The sequence below is a fragment of the Martes martes genome (assembly GCF_963455335.1).
Source record: "Martes martes genome assembly, chromosome: X".
Lineage (NCBI taxonomy): Eukaryota > Metazoa > Chordata > Mammalia > Carnivora > Mustelidae > Martes > Martes martes.
The window spans coordinates 95,995,602-96,019,176 of NC_137897.1; the positions used below are offsets into that span (position 1 = coordinate 95,995,602).

Here is a 23,575-nt window from a genome sequence, read left to right on the forward strand (position 1 = left end):
TCAACTCAGGTCATGATCCCACAGTCTCAGGATCGAGTCTTGCATCAGGCTCCCAGCTCCATAGGGAGTCTGCTTCTCCCTCTGACCTTCTTTCTCCCCTGTCATGCTCTCTTACTGTCTCTCTCTCTCTGTCTCTCTCTCAAATAAATAAATAAATAAAATCTTTAAAAAAAAACCACTATGAATTCAGTAATACTTGCATGTGAATTTGTCTTCTATTAATCATGGCAGCATCTACAGATTTGAAAAAAAAATAGCTTTTGCAGGTGTGAAATCTGGTGTTTTTGGTCCAGTGCTTAATGTGTTTATGGATTTGTGCTCCCTTTGGAGTTGGCAAGCATCCTGTAAACTAGGAATTATTCTTCCATTATATTCATTCCTGTTCTCACCTCTAACTCACCTGGGCTATACAATTAGCCTCCTAACTGGCCTGTTTGCTCACTAGTCTTCATGTTCTTAAGTCCACCTTCCACACTGCCACCTTTGACTAAAACATGTAACTTCCACATTGTTTCTCTTCCATAAAACCTTTGGCAGTAGTTCCCATCACCTTAGCACAGCTTATAAGACTTACTGTAAATTGATTCCTGTCTTTTTATTCAGCCTTACCTTTTGCTGCTTACCCTAGGAATCTCAAACTCTTAGTTTGAACCATTTGAAATTGCCATTTTTGTAGGTCAAAAACTGCTGAATATCAGCAAATTAATATGGTTCAGTCATTGCGGTTTCATGCCTCTGCGTTTTTGCTTTTGTTCTTCTCCCTGCCTGAAAAGTGTCACTGTTTATACAGTATTTACACTAATTAGAAGTCACTTTTGGAGAGCTGGTTCTGATCCTTTTCATTGCTCCCATTCTACCTGTGCTGCCCTCTCTTGTAGCACTACCACACTGTGTTGTCATTGCCTGTGTTTTCTTTGTCTCCAAGGACAGGGATCGCACCTTACATACCTTGGTGTACATCCCCCTGTTTCAAGCACTAGCATATGGAAGGTAACCAGATGTTTGTTGACCAGAGCAGGTTGTAGTAGACGTTTGCTTAGTCAAAGTTAGTGACTGAACTTTATTGCGATTAATTTTCTCTTTTAGCTGAAGAAAGCAGTAGTAGTGACAGTATGTGGTTAAGCAGAGAACAAACACTGCACACCCCAGTTATGATGCAGACACCACAACTCACCTCAACGATTATGAGAGAGCCCAAAAGATTACGACCTGAGGATAGCTTCATGAGTGTCTATCCCATGCAGACTGAACATCATCAAACTCCTCTGGATTATAAGTAAGTACATTTGATCATTTTCTGTATTATAACTTTATTAATTACATAGAAAAAAGTTAAGTTAAAAGAAGAATAAAATTCTCCTTGAAGCACGCAGGTAACATGGATGTTAGCTCAAAGACAACACGAGGAAGCAAGGCAACAGCAGGAGAGAGCAGCAGTGAGCTATGTTAAACTACGAACTAATCTTCAGCATGCCATGTAAGTGAGAGTGCCTTATTGTCTGAGTCTAGGAAGTTCACTAATTCATTTTAACATATTTTGATGTGTGCCTTGCCTAAAAATTTCAGCAGACTCTCTAGAGTTAGCTGAAATAATCAAGGAACTAAAATTTGGTCTTTCCAACAGAAGAAAACTTTGAAAGTTAAATATTCACTAGTTAGCTAAAGGACCAATCTTACGTTGATCTGTTGGAAAAGTTTAAATTTGAATCCTTGTTTATTTTGGTACACAGAATTATAGCTAAAAATCCCCTTTTGTTACATCTTAATTGATTCCCCAGCTTAGTTCAGGTCCTCATCCCTCATCTGAACCATTGTATTAGCTTTCTAACTTGTTTTCTTCCCTCAAATCTCCCATTAATCCTCTCACCAAACTCCTCCCCTCACTCCCCACCACCACTCCATCATTCATACTACCATCAAAAATGACTATTGTAGAATAAGAATCTGGTCATGTAACTCTTTGACTTAAACCTTCCCATGGTCCCCATTACCTATAGGATAAAGTCCAAATTCTTTAGCTCATGGCATGCAAGATCCTTCAAAATATGACCCCTGCCTACATTTTAGTATCCTATCCCCCATTTCTTGGCAACTGGTAAAATCATTGTAAAAGAATAAGCTCAGGTGTCACCTTAAGTGAAGCTATGGTCATCATTAACACTGTGTATGTTCGTATTTCTTGTAGCACTTACCGCATTGTATTATTAATATTTTTTGTGAATTTGTCCCTTTTCTAGACTGTGAGCTCCTCAAGGGCAGGGACCACTTCGTTGCCTGTTGGTGCTTGGCACATAAAAAGTGCTAAGTTAAATGTTCATTGAATGAATAAATGTCCAATGCAAAAAATTGTAGTTTGACTTTTAAATACTTTGTTTTTTACTGGAATCTGTGTGAGACTTCTATGAATATTAGCTTTGGCTCTAGAAGAGATGGCAGAAAAGCAGTCTTTCGGTGATTAGTACAAAAAAGGAAACATGATTCTGATTATTTAAGTTTTGAGTTCAGAAGCTTTATATTTGTAACATAATGTAGCACATGTTTTAATACGGGGAGATAGTAATTGTTACCTTTTTAAAATTTATGTTTTATTTTGTTGGTTTTTAAGTGATGAGAATTCCACCTGTTTTTCTTAAGAAATGATTATTTACCATATGTATGGTAACCTATTAAAATTTGCTTTAGTTATTTCTATACTGGTCTTACGAACGTCTACAGGTTAAGTACACTCTATTAAATCTATAGATTTGGATCCTAACTTGTCTGATACGGTCATCATCTATGTTATGACTTGGTTCTGTCCCCTCTTCTCTGTTTCTGACCACATTTCCCTGTAATATATCCTTATTTCATGCCAAATTCAACAAGCTAGTTTTTTAGCTTCCAGCCCGTCACCAGTTCAGCCATTCTGGAATTCTACCATACAGTCATTTGGTCCTTACCGCTCCCCTGAAAATTTTCTGCTAGTCCCTAAGATCTTCCATAGCATCTCATTACTCAGTACCATTTATCATTATTCTTTTGTTTATAGTTTAATTCCCATTAGAGATAAACTTCCCCAGGTGACTGAAAGAGATTCTCCCATTTAAATAATTATTACCATAAGATTCTTTTGGTTGTTGTGCCATAAGTGGTCTTTTGCCTGACACTTTAAAAAATTTTTGTTTTACAATGATTTTTCTGGGGCGCCTGGGTGGCTCAGTGGGTTAAGGCCTCTACAATGATTTTTCTGTAATGGTATCTGCTCTATAACTGAAAATACTTCCAAGTTATCTTTTTGTATTTTTATAGTTTCTGTCACATATCTTCCACTCCATATGAGAGGCAGAATGGACTTCAGGTTTTCTGTAACATGGTCCACAAAGTACACACATTGTTGCCTCTACCAAATATAGTAAAATTGTCATTTATTCTCCAGAACTCTTAGAAAACAGGGACCATTGTCAACATGTTTGTTCAGATAGTGTGGGTTAAACATCATGTCTTGCTATCTTTATATTATCTTTTTAAGAACTCAACATTGTGTTGTTTAAATTGTAAGTAATTTATTTTGGTAGTGGTGAGAAAATGTAAATGAATGGGAAAGAAGGCAGTATTGGGCAAACTGGGCAACTAGTTACCTTCAGTTTCACTATTACATTGACTTCCTTCATGCTGATCTGGGCTAATTTATGAACTTGAAATCTGAGTTTATGCCTTAAAATTAAGTGATAACATAATTTTTGGTGTTTTTATTTTTACTTTTCCACATGTATCTTAGTTTTGAGTTTCATAGGACACAGAATCCAAGTTTCAGCCTAAATGTTGCTCATTTCTACCTGAAGCAGAATTAATCTTGTCTTTCAGTAAATTTTATAGCACTTGATACATACTTCTCTTGTGATATTTGTCACATTTTGTAACAATTATCTTTGTTTTCCCATAGTAGACTGTGAGCTCCTTGAGGGCAGGAACCATGTCTCACTTACCTTTTTTTTCCCCATTCATAGGACATAAAAGAAGCCTGGCATATAGTAGGCACTGTGTGAATGAGTAAGTGAGTGAGTGAGTACCTGGTACAAATTAGGTACTGAGTGAATGAGTGAATGATGGGTAAAACTAATATATATTAGTGAAAATATATGTATTCTGAAAATGTCATTTCTTTGGTCTCTGTTTTATATTTGTTTATTAATTTGTACCCTGCCTACTTTCAAAAAGGATTTGAGGTATCTTGTCTGTTCCCATGTGGGAAATTCTCATTGAACTTTTATGTGGGATATCAGAACTGTCAAGCTAAATGTATTGAAGTAATGTAGAATAAAAGCTCCTAGCATTTTTAGACAAGTGAACATTGGGGTTTTGACATCATTGATGACATGATCAATGCCTAATCATTTTCCCTGACCTTTAATTTCATCATTTTCCATTACACTTCAATATAGAGAGCTACATAGTTGCTGCCAGTATATTAATAGTCACAACATTGGTTCAGATCTTGACTTTGTTTTTATATTTCTCTAGTCGGCGTGGTACAAGCCTAATGGAAGATGATGAAGAGCCGATTGTTGAAGATGTCATGATGTCCTCAGAAGGGAGGATTGAAGATCTTAACGAAGGAATGGATTTTGACACCATGGATATAGACTTGGTAAGAAACTTTAATAATTTCTGTCAGATTTTCGTTTAAGATCCTTTGGAAATTAAGTTGGAATTCAAGGAAATACCTGCCATGAAAAGTAAGTTTTGCAAAAAAGATTAAATAAAATAGTTGCCAGGTATTTTGGTATATGAGAAGGGATTGAGGAGAGGGTAAGGTTGAAGAGGGTGTTAACTCTTAGTTTAAGATGGTAGATTTTCATATTAATTTAGGACTATATAAAGTTAAAGTATACATTTTGCTTTCTATTATACCAGGTATCATATCCACCTTATTTTCCATTTATTTGCCATTATCAAAACAATACATGAGTAACTTGATATTACCCTATTATTGAGACAAATTTCCATATTAAATATATATATGAATAGGGCTTTATTATACATGAAATGCTTCTGCATATTTCATCTTGCCACATATATCATTCAACTTAGTGAAGTAGGTTAGGAGGGTGGAGGATATTGAAACTTAAGACAATTAGCCTGTCCAAGGAGACAAAACTAAGAAGCAGCAGTAAAGCTGAGACTTAATATAAGCTAGGTCTTCTGATTGTACTTCATAGTGTACCTTGCTGTATTCTCCTTAAAAGGAAGAAATAATTAAATATGGCTTCTCTTCAGAGTAGTGTAATCTGGCACCTTTAAAGGAAAACGAGAATGGCATTTTTAAAGTAAAATAAAAATGAGTTTTCTAGTTTTCATCTTTCAGAATAATTTCCTGTGAATGATTTGCCTTTTGTATTTTTATGCATTCTGTAGTTTTAACGTACAGTATTTAAAATATTGTAAAGTATACTTCCACAGTTACATATGCCACGTGAAGACTTAATAATTTTAATATTTTCAGCTGCTGTCTGATTAATAGATAATAGCAATTGTCAACTCCCCCCCCCCTTTTTTTTTCCTTAGCCACCATCAAAGAACAGACGAGAAAGAACAGAACTGAAACCTGATTTCTTTGATCCAGCTTCAATTATGGATGAATCAGTACGTTCAATTTAAATGTACCCCAGGATTGCAAAATCAAAAGTACAGGCAATCCCTAAATTTGAGATTGAAGAGCTGGGGCAGCACTTTGAGAGTGGTTAAAAACAATTGGACAGGAGAAAAGGAGTCAGGCAGCAGGAGGGCTTTCAAGAGGATGGGAGGGGTGATTCAGTGGTGGTGACAGATTAAAAGTGCCTTTGAATCCCTGGCCAACTGGAACTTGAGTGTTATGTTAAGGAATTTGGACTTTTCCTGTAAGCTTGAGTTTGAATGAAGGAGTGGCATGATCAGAATTGTGTTTCAGAAAGATTTCCTAGGCATTTATGGATGGATAGGAGGAATGAGAAATCATAATACGAAGACATGATAAAAAATAGAACTTGAATAAAGGTTAGATAATAAAGAGAAGGTAATTGAGATAACTGGTTATTATTAGGTATTGTCAGTTCTGTTTCGTAAGTACCTCTCCTGTCTGTCCCCGCTGCTTTATTGTCCCTGACAATGCCTTGGTATAAATTGTCTTCAGTTTTTACTTGGCCTTTTGCAGTAGCCAGGCAGTGATGATTTTATTCATTTTGAGTTCTGCCTAGCATAATAGGCATTTAGATTTATTTGTTAGACTGATCTCACTGCTACAGCACTCCTTTAAAGCTCTTTTGGAGTCATCTTTCTAAAATGCAGATCTGGTTCTGTCCCTCATAGTTTTAGGTCTTCCACTGATTTTTTCACCATTACCATTAAGAAAAAATTGTGGATTCTCAGTGTGGTGCACAAAGACTTTTGTGTTCTTGGTCCTTTGCCAGTTAATCTTGACTTTTTCCTTACATGCATCTTGCTCTCCAGCCATATCAAGTCTTAAAGTTCCTCTTAGACATACTAAACTCTTTCATGACACCATCACTTTGAATAAGCTTTTCTCTCTGCCAGAATTGTCCCTTTCCTTTTCATCCTCGTGAATTCATCCGTTAATAGTTCAGATACTCCCTGTAAAGTTTTTGCTGACCCCTCCAGATAGATGCTTTATTCTTAGCTCTCATAACACGTCGTGTACATTTTTATTTTGATAATTATCAGATCTGTGCAGTGAAATAGGATACTACATTTTGCTCAATAAGCTGAGTACCAGGCAGTGATGATTTTATTCATTTTGAGTTTTGCCTAGCATAATAGGTGTTTAGTTTTATTTGTCAAATGAATAAACCAGTTAAGTCCCCTTCCATCTCACTTTCTAGTGTCTACCCATTTCTGCTCCTTCCTCCTAACACCTGCTACCTTGGGTGACCATCGGCTGAGGCTTGCCTCCCATGCCCCAATTTCAACTATTCTCTCCTTGCCCTTCCTCACCTCATAATCCGCTTTCAGATAGTTCTTCGAAAATTTTTGACAGACTAACTCACACCAACATATTCTGTTAATTATTTATTCTATAAATAATGTTTGAGTCAGAAGACATCATTTCATAGAATAGCAGGTGTAGGAATCTTTGGATAAGCCACCCTGAGATCCTTTAAGTAAGTGTTTCTCAGTCTCTGGATGTGCCCATGAATCATCTGGAGATCTTATTAAAGATTCTGCTTCAGTAAGTCTGGAGTGTGGCCCGAGATTCTGCATCTTAACAAGTGCTGTCAATTCTTCATATCTGCAGTCCATACTCTCAGTAGCATAAGTGATCTAGGCCTACTCATATAAGTTTATAGTTTACATGCATATTGAAGTATATGGTTCCCTGATAATCTAGGAGTATGTATCTTCCGGTTTGTTTAAAAAAAAAAAAAGTGAAGGTCATGACTGATGGGGAGTAAAAGAATCTTTTCAAGCAGATACGATGAAATACATTAATTCAACAATTTATTGAGTTGGAATTTAGTGCTAAAACCAGTTTGGTGCTCTCCCTGCCCTCCAGGAGTTTGTATTCTAGTTCACCTTGACTGTCTCTTTGAAATGAAAGGATGGAAGCTAGTATGTGAGAGATTAATGTGCCTGATGCTGTGCTAGGCATGATTTAGTTGATCCTCTCAGCAACCTTGTGAGAAAGGTGGTAGTATCTCACTTTTATACTCAAGCACACTTGGGACTGAAGAAGTGGTTCATTGACTTGTTCAGTTTTACGACTCTAGTGTCAGAGTAGTAATTTGATCTGAGTTCCTTTTTACTTAAAAATTTCATGCTGTCTCTGCTATTGTACTTTCCAGAACTAAAATCAGACCTCATTTATAAGAAACACCAAGAAAAGTAATTTAGAAATCAAAATGATTAACTGTAGTCAGAATTGATAAGGGCAGTTAGAGATCTCTTTATTTTTTCATGTGGTCACCTAAAGTCAGGAAAGCTTGAGGCATGTTTCCTTAGTCACTTACTAGATTTGCAAAAGGGTGTTCTTCAGATTTCTAAAATAATGAAACAGCAGTGTAAATTGTGTGTCTATTTTTGATAGCATTTAGGGAAAACTGCAATATGAGTGAGGCCAAAGATAGGAACCTAATAATTACTCGGTATTTATAGATTTTTTATGTTATGTTATAACTAAGATGATAGTGTAGCTGCTTCTATTAAAATTAGGAAAATGAACACACGCATCTGTTCCTGTAGTTTTATAGTATTACCACATGATGGCAGCAGTCACATAACTGAGTGCCCAATAATCTTTCAGGGTTCGGGTATCTTTAGATCTCTTTGACCATATGTATGTACTTATTTTATATTTATTGGTTAATATATATTTAACTTAATACTAGTTTATTTTAAAATATACATCAGACTTTACCTATTGTCTCAACAATAACTTAAGAAATAGAATAACGGACATTTTAAAATGTAAAAATCTTTTATCTTTATGCAATAGCCTACATCTGTTTTTACTCAAGCAAAATTGGGACTTAAATCCTTTTATACCCAGTTCTAAGATTCTCTAGTTCTAAGTGAAATAACCCCAAACATCCTAGTATAGATGCACTAAGTTATTACTAAATCTAAATATACCTTGTAACACGATATCCACATGATTCAGAAGTGGTAGTATAAGAACTCTGAGCAGCTCAATTTTGGGTTACATATACACAAGATAGTAGATTTATGTTTTAGTGAGTTTTATCTGGAAACAGTATTGGTTTATTTGTGGCAATCATCACTTTCTGCTTCTAGTGGGTCAGTATTGCCACAACACACTAAAGCTTGCTATTTATACTTTTTATGCCTTATACTTTTTAACACCAGAAACAGGTGTAGTTTATTAGCACAGAAAGTGTCATTGACGTCATTCTTCTATGTTGTGTTGCGATTCTCATATTAGAATTATCTGTAGTATAAACTTGGTGAAAGAAGGGTTTAGTCTAGTGAAGCTAATTTTATGTTCTAGTAGAAGAATCTACTTATAACCTAGTCTGTACAAAAAACAGGAAAAAAACTGTTAACATGATTTCTAGTTAGGCACTCTGAAAAGTGTATCTTCATGCCACTTAAGAGTTGCCAGCTGAGATTATATCCTTTCATTCATCACCAGACTTTCCCTTACCCAGAGTCACAGAGTATTACGGCTAGAAGGGACCTTTAAACATCATCTAGGCTTCTTTGGTGGAAATATTTTCTAAGCATCCAATCTCTGACTCTAACCAAAAGGGGAGGTCCCTGAACTTTATTGGAGGGTAGGGGAGAACAAGGGGTGAGTAGTGGTGGTTTTGGTGAATGACAGGTAAGAAGAGGGGTACATTAATCCTCTCTGTTCTTATTACTGGGGATTCCAAACACTTTGCAGCCTCCTTGTAGTGAATTGTTAAGTAATCAGGTAGATACTTGTTTCCTGGTCTGAAAATACTCACTTCCTTCAGATTAGAACAATTTCTGAGTTCTGTGACTTTTGTTAAAATGAGACCTCATTTACAAATAAGAGCGCTTTGCATTCCTAATCTTGCTTATTAGCTCATTAACCTCTGGCTTTATAATCATTTCTTACTAACTCATTATAGTATTTTAAAATATTACTTATCATAGTAAGTGCTAGAATTTTAATTGAATAGCTTTTAGTTAGTGACAGATGATTTTTAGATTTTATCCTTCTTTTACCAACAGGAGTGGTATAAAAAGTCATCAGTATATGTTACTTTGCCCAGATTTCACCTTATTTAATTTCTTAAAATTTATAGTTCTCTTTATTCACTCAGGCTAGATTTTCTGAATTTTCTACATACTTTTATTGTTCTTGGATATTTTTGGTCTACATGTTCAAATGCCTTTTAAAAAGCTATACCCACTCCACAGGGTAGATGACCAAGTTTGCAAGACATTGTTAAGGTTTTTCCATTGACCCTGTGCCAGAAGTGTATGTCAAGAAGCACGTACATTTGTTCATTCAACAAATGTTGAGTAGCTGTGTTCAGGGCATTATCTAGGCATCAGGAGTGTGAATAAACATAAAAATGAGACATGGTCCCTGCTCTTAGTTGTATTTGTGAGGTAAGTAACATCTTGATTAGGCCTGATGTTGTTACTTCATTATATATTCATGGTAATTTTAATTTTAGAATTACATATCTGAAGGGAGGGGAATTTTTCAGAGTGGTTTTATTAACATATTTAAACTTCATGTTAACAAATATCAGTGTAACATTTACAGATGCATTTTACAAAGAAATGTATGATAATTTTAACAAGGTTTTTTTTTTTTTTCTCTTTCATTAGGTTCTTGGGGTGTCAATGTTTTAATACCAGTACTCAATTAAATCTGTGGTGAAGTCATTTTCTAAGTGGAAGAGGAAGTTTTAAAATAAAGTGTGGTAGATACAGTGAAATTCTGTACAGATTTTTCTCTAAGGAGAATATGACATGCTTATGCTTACCAAGATCAAGTGCATTGAGGGGCAGTTTTGTTTGCCTGAAAAAAGTAAAGGACAAGTAAACAGTTTGATGATAAGCTACAGTTTTTCTTAGAAAGTAAATATTTTATTTATGCGCTGTTAGTTGGCTTTTGAATCAATTATTTCATGCTTTTTTTAAAGAAAATATAACAATCTAAAGAGGCATTTGGTACAGACATGAATCCTCTCACATTTATTTACTGGGTGTACTAAGTAATGATGACCTCTGCTGGATTTCTGTTTACATCCAAGAAACAAAGTTAAGGATGAATTTATTCCCCTGCCCTGAAATTATAGGATAGAATTGTTTTTAGCATTCTAAATTTAAATGCTTAAAACATCAATCAACAAAGCTTTCTTTTAAATATTGTAATTGTGGAGAAAAGTAAACTTATAAGCAGAACTTTTACAATTTTTTCATCTAAAATGTATTTTAAGGTATTTTTAAAATCCAAGAGCTTCTCTATACTTTTCAGAAATAATCCAGATGCAGTGAACTGCCAGAAGGTAACCAGTCTCAAACATGCTTATCCCATTATCAACCCTGAAAGTTTGCTTGTCCTTTAAGATAAAAATGTAATGTTGTGATATTCCTTCCAGTAGTGCCACTGTATTTTGTCTCCAAATAAAAGAAGCTTATTGTAGTATGTTTGCAGAAAAATTCTAAACAAAAATTATACAGCTTATTAGAGTGTGGGAATAGGGATCTAAATTTTAAATAAAATTATATATATATATAAATTGGTGCTGATTTTATAATTGCGCAGTTTGTTTAGTTTTTTCTTACTTTTAAATTCCAACTTAAAATTATGAGGTTTCAGAAATATATTGAAAGTTTAACAATGTTTAAAAATAGAAAAGCATGAGTGTTCATGCTTTAAAATGATTTTTAAATTTGTATTTTATATTGTTTTATCTATCTGTCTTTGCAAGCAGTCTTCAGGTTAAAGATACTTCTAACAGGTTACAGTACATTTCCTCTGTATGTAAATTAGATGGGATAATAGAATTCATAACCCATAATATTCTTTGAAAGCTAAGCTTTAAACTTCATTTTATGTCCTTTCACAAATAAATTAGTTTAAAACAGAAAGTGGCTACTTGCCATTTTGACATCAACTCATTTTGCGAAGCTTAGGCAGCTAGACATCGTTTAAAACAAAATATTAACTTATATTACATGTATATCTATCTTTTTGTCAGTCGTCTCTCAGTTCTTGAGGTATATTATTTTAATCATTCCATGCCTTAATATGCTTGCAATACGAGAATATCTTCAGATGGGTGAATACCAAAAGGCTTTCAGTTCTTAGAGTCAGAAATCAACAAGCATTGGGCTGTGGTAGCCAAAAACCATAGGTTAGCTAAAAGATCATGATACAATACAATTGTTTTATTAAATCATGGTTAATAACAAATGAAACGAGACTTGTCTAACAGATTTTCCATCTACGAATATTGTTATGTGCAAAAAGTACTGCCTATGTTGTTTTTCACACCACTGCATTTACTAGAACTGCTGAGAGGACTGTATATATGATTTTAAACCTAAGTTGATTTTTTTTTTCTCACTCTTGAAAGGAGTACTTCTTTGTGAAAGCAGTTCTTACAGCTTTGTTTTCAACCAGCTAAAAATGTTTTATATATTACTCTAACCTGTTGTCCTCCACATTCTATTGTCCTAATTGTACTGTTTTCTGATTTGTATTTATGTCTTGAGACAGTAACTTTTTGAATAAAAATAAACCTACAGCATGTTGTATGTTTTATCTTTTATAGTTAAAGGAGGAGGGTGGCTAATGAATGGTTTAGAAAACATATTTCTTATCACAGCTTTTAACGTGTTTGGGTGGGGATAGTTTATAGAAAACATTGCCATTTTACATGTTTAATGAATCATGTATTTTTAAATGAGACTAAATCCCTAATTGGGCTATCTTTAAAATAGAAGCCTGCAACCATTATTGCTTCAGTTTGTATCTGGCGTGGGTTAAAAACTCTTTAAAACGTCTGCATTGTTCATCCAGGATACATTTGAGTGCCTACTATGTTCTAGACATGTGTTAGAGATCTAACAGTGAACAAGATAGATAAGGTTCCTCCCTCACAGATCTAGTGGACTAAAAAATAAAATAATTAAACTTGTAAGGAGTGTTAAGAAAATTAACAGTGTTTGCTGAGCTAGAGAATGAGAAAGTGTGTGTGTGTGTGTGTGTGTGTGTGTGTGTAAAACCTCCCTTAGACAAGGGGCTCATGCTTGGAGGTGAGTGAAAGGCAACTTTTGGAAAAAGAACTTTCTAATTGACTTAAAAAAAAAAACTATTCAGCGTGTCAAGATTTACATTGTACTCTTAGAAAAGGCTTCATATCACTGTAAAACTAGCACATTGGTTAGTCTAGTTTGTAGATCATATTATAAGACCAGTCTTCTGTCGGTGATTCAGAAATAAGCATATTAAATGATAGTTAATAGCTGGGGTACTGTTTTAAGTGGCGTACATGCAGTAACTTATTAAACGTCACGACAGTAGGTGATACAAGTTGTTATTATCATCTCCCCAACTGCCACCCCCGCCACCTTTTTCTAAATGAGGAGGCAGTGAGGAAAATGAAGCACAGAGAAGTTAAAATCTCTTGGGCAAGGGATATATGGCTAATGAGTGATGGGAGTTGACATTTAAGTCCAGAAAGTCTGGCTTCAGTAAGTCCCAAGAGGGATTGAAACTGTTTGATACATAAGGATAATAGATAATTGCATAAAGATAGAATGGCACATTATTCATTGTGCCATGGTGAGGAAGTGGGGCATCTTTATGGAATCCAGCTGGCTATAGAACTGAGTGGTGTGAAGCAACATTGTCCTTGATATGCTACCCAGCTGGCTTCTGTAGAGAGTATAAATTAAATCTGAGCCCTGAGCCCATGAATAATTACCAGTTGATAGTCTTTAAAGTGACTGGGAAAGAAGAGAATAACCCAGAAGAGAGGTCTTCAGTATCCTCCCTTAAGTTAAGGGAACTTAAAAGGATTCACATGAGTGAGTTCCAGGTTGGATAGATTCTTCTAGTAGCTGTAATGACTCAGCCAAAGAAAAAGAGCCAATGAAGTACGAGGCCTTTGTTTATGAGAAAATTAGGTGATGAAGTTCACTATCACTTCAGCAAATCTCAACTGTCTACTATGTACGTGGCCTTGTGTTGCTAAGCAAAGACCAATAAGACAGACTTGTCAAGTTTTTTATGGTTCCGGGGGATTGGGATGTAGATGCAAAACTAACAAAATGAAGTACAGTCAATGTTTTTATTGGGTGTTCTGGGACCCCAGAAGAGGGGGCACTAACTGGGTGTGCTCTGGGAGAAGTGTTCCTTTAAGGTTGTCACTTTAGGTTTCATTTCCCCAACATTTTATTATGCAGGTTTTCACACAGCAATGCTGAATTTTACAGTGAACTTGCTTTACCACATACCCATATATCAATAGGTCTCATTTTTAAAATTTATTCCAAAGTAGAGGCCCCTGGGTGGCTCAGTCAGTTAAGCATCCCAACTCTTGATTTCAGCTCAGGTCCTGATCTCAGGGTTGTGAGTTCAAGCCTTGTGTTGGGCTTCACACTGGGTATGGAACCTACTTAAATTTTTTTTTTATTTCAAAATTGCAAACATGGGTCCACCATTTAAGTATTTAGTGTGCCTATCATAGGAGTTTAATACTTGTTTACCACTTTTTCTTGTGATGTGTAATTCATATTTGATGAAATACTGTGAATATATATTTGCCAAGTTTTAACAAATGCTTAACAGCTGTTTAACCCAAATCCCTATCAAAGATAATGAACATTACCATCAATCCAGAAAGTTCTTCTATGCTCCTTACCAATCAATCACTGCTTCCATCTCTTCTAGAAGCAACAACTGTTTTCTTTCCACCATAGATCAAAGTTGGTTATTCTAGAACTTGATATAAATGGAGTTACACAATATGTATTTTTTTGCAAAGTCTCACTATGTTTTTGAGATTTATCCATGTTGTATGTGTCTGCAGTTTATCTGTTCAGTAGTTGATGGACATCTCAATTGTTTCCACCTTTTGGTTCTAGGAATAAAGCTACTACTTGAGTTGAATTTTAAAAGCTGAGAAGTGGGCTAGGTGAAAGGTATAACCAAGGCTGAGAATTCCAGGCAAGGGCCACAGCATAAACGAGTGTCGTGGATATAAGAACTATTCAGTAACTGTTTAGGGGCAAGACTGGAAGATGGTTGGCCATCTACCTCCTTATATCAGCTTTAAAAATGAAAAAGTGTGTTCACAACTTGGTACCTTTGGTAATTGAAGTGTTACATGCAATATCCTTAGAATTGGCAAATATCCAAAGTAGTCATAGTAGGGTACATTCATGATTTATGATAAATTGATTTGTTTACTAAAATGGATGTTTGAGTCACATGGGGCTTATTCTACCATTGAGAAATACAGTACTTTTCCTACAATTCATCAGTTGTTTGATGATATTAAAAATGAGTTGTAAATTCTTGAAAAGTAGGTTGCTCAATTGAAGTCAGTTTTGGGGCTGATAGTGCAAGCATGAAAGGTCAACAGGGCACCTGGGTGGCTCATTTGGGTAAGCATCTGACTTCATTTTGGCTCAAGAGGTAAGGTTGAGCCCTGCATTGTGCTCAGTGCTGGGTGTGGAGCTTGCTTAAGATTCTCTTCCTTTCCCTGTGCCCCTCAGTCCCCTCCCTGTGCACTTGCTTACTCCTAAAAAAAAAAAAAGTCAGGTACAGTAAGTTTACTTATTTTTGAATTTATCTTATTTACCCTCTGCCATTTTAGGCATGAGAAATTTATTCTAAAAAATCTTTGGTAAGCTAGTTTTTAAATAATTTCACAGTACTTGTAGCGAAATTGTAAGTAATTTTGAAGAAATACCCAGTATTTGTTGGGTGTTTACTGTGTGCTGAACACTTCAAAGTACTTCACTGATAGTTAATTCTTGCTCTGAATTTATAGTTGCTAGTATACACATTTTACAGATTAAGATATTGATGCCCATGTTAAATCAACTTGCCTAGGGGTACATAACTCAAAAGTGATGGAGCCTTGATCTGAACCCAGGTCATCTGACTTCACAGTCCATGCTTTTAACCACTTCCCTTCATCTTTGTGCTGGTAAATGTACCCACCTACTTGCCTTTGTAGTATTGTATACTACATTTCCTTTTGGTAGGTGGATAAGCTGTCCCTGTATATGAGACACTGGATTCCCCTCTTGCCTCCCCTGCATTATTAATTTTCCCCTCAATCATTCCTAGCAACGTAAAAACATCTTTCATCCTCAGAACTAGGGGGAAAAACATTCCCCTGACTAAACCTCTCCCTCTAGCCACTGCTCTGTTTCTCTCCCTTTGCTGCCTGGATTCCTCTCTTTCCCATCCTTTCTTGTATATACACTCCAATCCGGCCTTCATTCCTACCACTCCACCGAAACACTTCAGTGTTCCAATGACCTGCATTTTGCCAATTTTTCTTACCAGTATTATTCTCTCTAACCTATCTGTAGAACTAGTTTCATCCTCCAAATCACAGTTTTTCCCTCTGCCCCATGCTAACCCACAGATGGCAGGTTGAATGTTGTGCCCTTTTGGTGGAGTTCTGGGGATGCCTTTTTCTTAGCTGCCATCACAGGGAACCAACAGAAGGGTATTCTCATGGGGCTTTCCCAAAGCCTGCACAAGAGTAACTGAACTTGTAACTGCGCTAACCTCCATGGCTGTCAGAGTCTGGCTTATGCCACATGGAAATTTCCTAGTAATTTCCTGGCTTCCTGTGTTAGTGGAACAACCAATTTCATCATCTTCCCCTCCTTTGCAAATGGTTTTGGTAGTGAGTGGAGAAGATTGGATGGGGTGTTAAAATTAAGCTTGGAGCAGAGCATGGCATTCAATTTAATGCCTGCCAAAACCTGTTTGGGTCAGATTCACAGTTTCTGACTCTAAATTTCTTGGGACCAGTGTCATTTGTACCAAGTCTCGGTGTAAGTATAGACATATTTTAACCAGCCCTTCCATAGCGTTTAAAGGTTTATCCAACATGTCAGGATTTTAGCACCTTCAAAGTCCTTTTATTAAGAATTGCATGCTTTGAGAGCCTCAGAGCCTCTGTATGCAGAAGGCTAAGCTGTTGTAAGAGGAGACTTAATAACGATTCAGTGACTTAATACATTTATTTATTTCTCCCTCTGATAGCAATTCAGGACGGCTCTTCCAAATTGGCAGGTACCTTTTCTCTGTATAGTTGTTGAGAGGCACTGGCTAATGGGAAGCAATTCTGCCATCTTTAACACATATCTTCCAAAGTTGTTTCGTCATCACCATTCTAGCCCATAGGAGGTGGGGAAAGATCATGGAGGAGTGTTTTTGGGAGGTTTTCATGGGCCAGGCCTGAAAGTGTTATCTATCACTTTTGTTCACATTCCTTTGAAGTGAATTTAGTTATATGGCACATCTAATTTTGCAGGGGGTTTGGGAAATGTACCTTATTCATATGCCCAGGGCAAAGGGAAGAACTCATTTTCGCAGACCACTGGCAGTCTCTGCCTCAGTCTTTTCCTTTTTGCCATCCCCGTATATCCATCCTGCCATTCTTAGGACATACCTGAAGTCCTATCCCAGTTACTACATGCAGCTCCAAGTCCAGTCTTCTCCATCAGGTCCAAATATTGATAGATATCCTCTGACACCCAGTATAGAAATGTGAAGCATGGACAGAATGACTACAATGACTCACATTCAGAAAACAGAAGGATGGGAAATGTAGCAGTCACTTGGTTCATAGGAACCCAGCTAGACAGAAATTGTGAAGACTTCTGGTTTTGTTCTCTGGATGGGATTTCCTTTTCTTTTGTCTTCCTTATCCTCCCTCTGGCAGTTTTTTCTTGTCCATTATCCATGGCCACCCATGGGCAATGACAAATAGTTTATTTTGTTTGGAAGCATTCTTTTTCAGGTACTTCATCTGTATTAGTTGATGTAGACTACACTGCTGTTACAAGACCTGACAATGGCTTATATACAGTTGCTTATATAAGAGAGGCTTTTCTCTGCCCTTCTGCAGTCCAAGGTAGCTGATCTAGGTTAGGGTGTTGCTCCTCTTCTCTGGTATTCTGGGCTGACAGTGGGAAGTTCTGTCATTTTTTACAACTATTTTGTTTAGGAGGCATATCACTTATTAGAGTCCAATATTTATAGTTTTTTGTCTATGTTTTATATATTACATTTACTTATTTTGAAATAATGTCAGACTTACAGAAATGTTGCAAGAATTAGTACATAGAAGTCTTGTAAACCATGTATCCATATTTTTAAGTGTTAACTTTTTACCATATTTTATCATTCTCTTTCAATATACACACATTTTTTTCCTGAGAAGTTTAATAATGCTGTAGACACTATGCCCTGTTAGCTCTAAGTAATATATATTTCCTAAAATACCAAAGATATTCACTTACATAACCACAGTACAATTAACAAAATCAGGAAACTAACATTGACACAACACTATCATTTAGTCTGAAGATTTTATTTAAAATTTTCCTAGTGTCCAATTAATGTTCTTTATATCAAGAGAATAAAAATATCTAGTCCAAGAAATAATTCATGATGACATATTACATGTAATTATCATGTCTCTTTAGTCTCTGTTAATCCAGAAATATTGCTAGTCTTTGTCTTTTATAACATGGACATTTTTGAAGAGTACAGGCCAGTCATTTTATGGAATGTCCCTCAGTTTGGGCTTGTCTAATATTTCCTCATGATTAGATAGATTTGGGCTTACCCACTTTTAGCAGGAATACTACAGAAATAATGTGTTCCCAGTGCATCATATCAGGAGGCACATGATGTTGATTTGTCCCTGTACTGGTGATTTTAACTTTGATTACTTGGATGAGATGATGCTGGGTTTCTCCACTGTGAAGTTGCTATTTTTTTGCCTTGTATTTAATAAGTACTTTGTGGGGAGATACTTTGAGTCCATGTAAATACTCTATAACTCATCAACTTTCTTGTCTTAATCAGTTATTACTATTTATATCAGTATGGACTTAGCAATATTTGTTTTAATCTATGGTTATAATTCATTAATAGTATTATTTCGTTGATCAATTTGTCCCAGATTTGGCCAATGGGAGTCCTTTCAAACTGGCTCCTGTGTCTTATGTTCTCTTTCTTTCTTTCAAGATTTATTCATTTATGTTAGAGAGAAAGAGCACAAGTGGGAGGGGTAGAGGTAGAGGAAGAGATTATCTCAAGCAGACTTTGCACTTAGCACAGAGCCCGTTGCAGGGCTCAGTGACAGGACCCCGAAATCATGACCCAAGCCCAAACCAAGAGTCAAATGCCCAAGTGACTGCACCACTCAGGTTCCCCTCCTCTATTTTTTTTTCAAGTTTTTATTTATCTTTTGATATGTTCTCATAATTCTTTGATTGTTTCATCACTTTGATACCACAAGATATTCCAGGCTCCTTTTGTATTTCCCCTGCTCAGCCTTGGAATCACCATTTTTCCAAGAAGCCCCAGTTCCTTTTACTGGAGAATGGTCTTTAGAAACCAGACTATAGGATCTACACGTGTTCATTGGTACTGAGTTGTGATTGCCTCTAGAGGCCATCTTAGATGACAGAGTTGGGAAATACCCATCCATATACACATACATACGCACACCTCCCCGTATCAGGCTCCCTAGGAATCTTCTGCCCCTCCCTGGCTTGTGCTCTCTCTGTCAAATAAATAAATAAAATCTTTTTTTTAAAATAGCTTTAAAACAAACAAATAAATAAAATGGTAAATGCCTGTGTATTTAGGTTAAATATTGCCAAATTCTCTTTCTAAGGTTTGTATCTCTTTGCGTTTCACCACCATATGGTACTGAATGTATAAGTGCCTATTTCTCCAAAGCCTCACCAACTGTCTTGTCTGTTTTTTTTTTAAGATTTTATTTATTTGTCAGAGAGAGAGAGCACACAACCTGGAGAGCAGTAGGCAGAGGGAGAGGCAGGCTCCCCACTGAGCAAGGAGCCTGATATGGGACTTGATCCCATATCATGACCTGAGTTGAAGGCAGACGCTTAACTGACTGAGCCACCCAGGTGCCCCCATCTTGTCTTACTTTTTAAATTTTGACAATCTGATAGCTGAGAAATGGTATCTCAGTGTAGTTTCAGTTTGCATTTTTTTAAAACTTTATTTTAGAGAGAGTGTGTGCACGTAAGTGGGGGGAGGGGCAGAGGGAGAGGGAATGCATCCCAAGCAGACTCCCTGCTGAGCACAGAGCCCCACTCGGGGCTGGATCCCATGACCCAAAGATTATGACCTGAGCTGAAATCAAGTGTCAGAAGACTAACGGATTGAGCCACTCAGGGACCCCATCAATTTGCATTTCTATTATGGAAGTGCAGTTGAGTATTTTTATTGTTTAAGCGCCCTTTTTACATCTTTTATTGTGAATTGTCTTATGTCTTTTGCTTATGTATTATCAGGCTTGTTTGTGTTTTACACTTAATTTTATTTTTATTTATTTATTTATTTAAAAAAGATTTTATTTATTTATTTGAGAGAGAGACTGAGTGTGAGCGTGAGCAGGTGGGAGGGGCAGAGAGAGAGAAACAGACTCCCCACTGAGCAGGGAGCCTGACGCAGGACTCGATTCCAGGACCCTGGGATCATGACCCAAGCCAAAAGCGAATGCTTAACTGACTGAGCTACCCAGGTACCCCATGTTTTCCACTCAATTTTATTTTTTTTTTAAGATTTTATTTATTTATTTGACAGACAGAGATTACAAGTGGGCAGAGAGGCAGGCAGAGAGAGATGGAGAAGCAGGCTCCCTGCGGAGCAGAGAGCTCAACGCAAGGATTGATCCCAGGACCCTGGGATCATGACCCCAGCTGAAGGCAGAGGCTTTAACCCACTGAGCCACTCAGGCGCCCCTTCCACTCAATTTTAAAGAGTTCCTTAGATTTTAGAATTATTTGTCCTTTATCTAGGATATATGTTGCAAATATTTTCTCCCAGTTTGTCATTTGTCTTTTTTTTTTTTTTTAATGAGCTCTATGCCCAACATGGGGCTTGAACACATGACCCTGAGATCAAGAGTGGCATGCTCGGGGCGCCTGAGTAGCTAAGTATGTTAAAGGCTCTGCCTTCAGCTGATGTCATGATCCCAGGGTCTGGGATCGAGCCCCGCATCGGGCTCTCTGCTCGGCGGGGAGCCTGCTTCCCCCTCTCTCTGTTTCTGCCTGCCTCTCTGCCTGCTTGTGATCTCTCTCTCTCTGTCAAATAAGTAGATAAAATCTTTAAAAAAAAATTAAAAAAAAAAGTGGCATGCTTTACTGAGTCAGCCAGGCACTCTTGTCATTTGTCTTTGACTTTGCTTATGAGATTAACTGATATTTTGGGCATGCAAAAGTTCTTACAATTTATATGTGGTCAAATGTATCAATCTTTTATTGCATCTGGATTTTGAGTCATAGTTAAAACCATTCTCTACACCCAGCATATATAGGAATTCAGCACAATTTTCTTCTAGGACGTACATGGTTCATTGTATTTATTCAGCTCTCTGATCCATTTGAGATTTATTCTTGTGTGTGGTGTGAGGTATGACTCTTATTTTATCTTTCCTTTAATGGCTATTCTGCACCATCTATTAAAAGTTCATCTTTGCCCTAGTGATTTTATTTTACTTTACTTTTCCCTAGTGCTTTTGGATGCCAGTTTTATCATACACTAAGTTTCTCTGTGTACTTGGTTTATATTTTTGGACTTCCTATTCTGTTTCGCCAGTCTGTCTATTTATGTGAGCAGTACCACACTGTTTTATTTATAAAGACTTTATAGTATGCTTTAACATCCCAAACGTGGTTTCCTTTTTGGTGTTTTTGTAGCTATTGTTGCATGCTTATTTTTCCCTATAGATAGTATCAATTTGTCTAGTTCCATATAAAATTTTTGTTTTTTTAATTGAGTTTGTGGTATATTTAAAAACAAACTTGAGGATAACTGATATTTTCATCATGCTAAAGTTATTCTATTCAAGAACAGGTACTATTGGGATGCCTGGGTGTCTCAGTTAAGTGTCTGCCTTCAGCTCAGGTTGTGATCCCGGGATCCTGGGATAGAGTCCTGCATCGGGCTCCCTGCTTAGTGGAGAGCCTATTTCTCCCTCTCCCGCTGCTTGTCACTCCCCCTTTTCTTTCTCTCTCTCTCTCTGACAAATAAATAAAATCTTAAAAAAAAAAAAGGAACAGGGACTATCTTTCCATTTGTTCAACTCTACTTTGTGTCTTTCAGGAGTGTCTAAAATTTCCATCACAGAGGATTGGCACATTTCTTATTAGGTCTGTTTCTAAGTACTTTATCTTCATTATTACAATTTGAATGGAATTTTTCTCTACCATTATCTTCTCTGATTATTTCTTGCATATATGAAGGCTATTGATTTCTGTATTTTAATTTTATATTCTGATTCCTCCCTGGATAAGATGGTGTTGAAACAAATGGCCATATAAAAAAAATGAACCTCAATCCCTATCTTACACTATGCACAAAAATCAATCTGTAATGGATTATAGATCTAAAGCTTCTATAAGAAAACATGGGAAGAATATCTTCATGATTTGGCAGTAGGCAAAGGCTTCTTAAGGCATAGATAACAATATCTATCAAAGAAAAAATTGGTAAAATAGACTTTCAAAATTTAAAACTTCTGCTAATGAAATGACACCATTAAGAAAATATATAGATAAGCCATAGACCGGGGGAAAATATTCATATAATATATATCTGAGAAAAGACTGGTACCCAGGATAAAAAAAAACTCCAGGGGTGCCTGGCTGGCTCAGTCGATAGAGCATACACAGCTCTTAATCTCAGGGTTGTGAGTTGGAGTCCCACGTTTGGCATAGAGATATTTAAAAAGACACACCCTGACAACTCAATGAAATAAATAAGTACCTATAAAAATAGGCAAAAGATTAGAACACACACTTTTCCATGGAAGATGGGTCGGCAGAAATAAACCCATGAGAAATGTGTTCTGTACTACTCTCATGAGGGAAATGCAAATTAAAATAACAATGAAATACTATTACACACCTACCAGAATGGCTAAAATCAAAAAGACTGATGACACAAAATATTGGCAAGGATGTGGAACAAGTGAAACTCTAATATTTTGTATTGGATAAAGGTCTGGAAGTTTCTTAGGAAACTAAAAGTACACATGCCCTATGACCCAGCAATTCCATTCTTAGTTACTCATCCAAGAGAAGTAAAAAGCACATGTCTATAAAAAGTCTTGTACAAGCCTGTTCACAGCAGCTTTATTGGTAATAGCCCCAAACTGGAAATAGCCTAAGTTCCATCAATAGGAGAATGGATAAGTAAACCAAGGTATATTTATACAATGGAATATGACTCAGCAATAAAAAGGAATACCGGGAAAAATCCTAACAGTTGGTTGTCTCTGGTGTGTAAAAGCCAGAACTGACTGGAAAGCGACATAAGCTTTGTCCTGTGTAACTCAAACCCTTAGACTTAAGATTTGTGCATTTCATATTATTTATACTTTACCTTATAACAAAAACCATAAACAAATATTTAATTCTAGTTAATATTTATACTGAAGGTTTAAGTGTGAAATATATTGCTATTTTTAGCTAATTTTAAAATGCATTAAAAATAGGACCAATTCGGGATGCCTGAGTGGCTCAGTCAGTTATGGGTCTGCCCTCAGCTCAGGTCAGAGTCCCAGCACCCTGGGATCAAGCCCCACATCGGACTCCTTGCTTGGCAGGGAGCCTGCTTCTCCCTCTCCCTCTGCCTGCTGTTCCCCCTGCTTGTGCTCTCTCTCTCTGCCTCTCTGACAAATAAATAAATAAAATCTTAAAAAAATAGAATCAATTCATGGATGAGGTGGATAGATGAATGGGTATGTGTAGTTAAAATATTAGTTGTAGACTCCAGGTGGTGGGTATATGAGTGTTCACTCTGGAAAACTTCCTTTGTGTTTGACAATCTCCAGAGCAAAATGCTGAAAAGAAG

General features: G+C 36.5%; 1 protein-coding gene across 2 annotated transcripts in view; it reads left to right on the forward strand.

The window, feature by feature from the left end:
* The window catches only part of STAG2 (STAG2 cohesin complex component), a 140,989-nt gene extending 128,762 nt beyond the window's left edge, over positions 1 to 12,227 (forward strand). The window contains exons 30-34 of one of the 2 annotated variants that reach the window (XM_080795453.1): positions 1,087 to 1,276; positions 1,367 to 1,477; positions 4,501 to 4,627; positions 5,545 to 5,622; positions 10,297 to 11,131. In XM_080795453.1, the coding sequence (XP_080651579.1) occupies positions 1,087 to 1,276; positions 1,367 to 1,477; positions 4,501 to 4,627; positions 5,545 to 5,622; positions 10,297 to 10,320 (530 nt within the window). In that variant the 3' untranslated portion in view covers positions 10,321 to 11,131. Of the gene's footprint in view, positions 1 to 1,086; positions 1,277 to 1,366; positions 1,478 to 4,500; positions 4,628 to 5,544; positions 5,623 to 10,296 lie in introns of both variants that reach the window. The other variant, XM_080795452.1, reaches the window with a different exon arrangement.
* Positions 12,228 to 23,575: the final 11,348 nt, after the last annotated feature.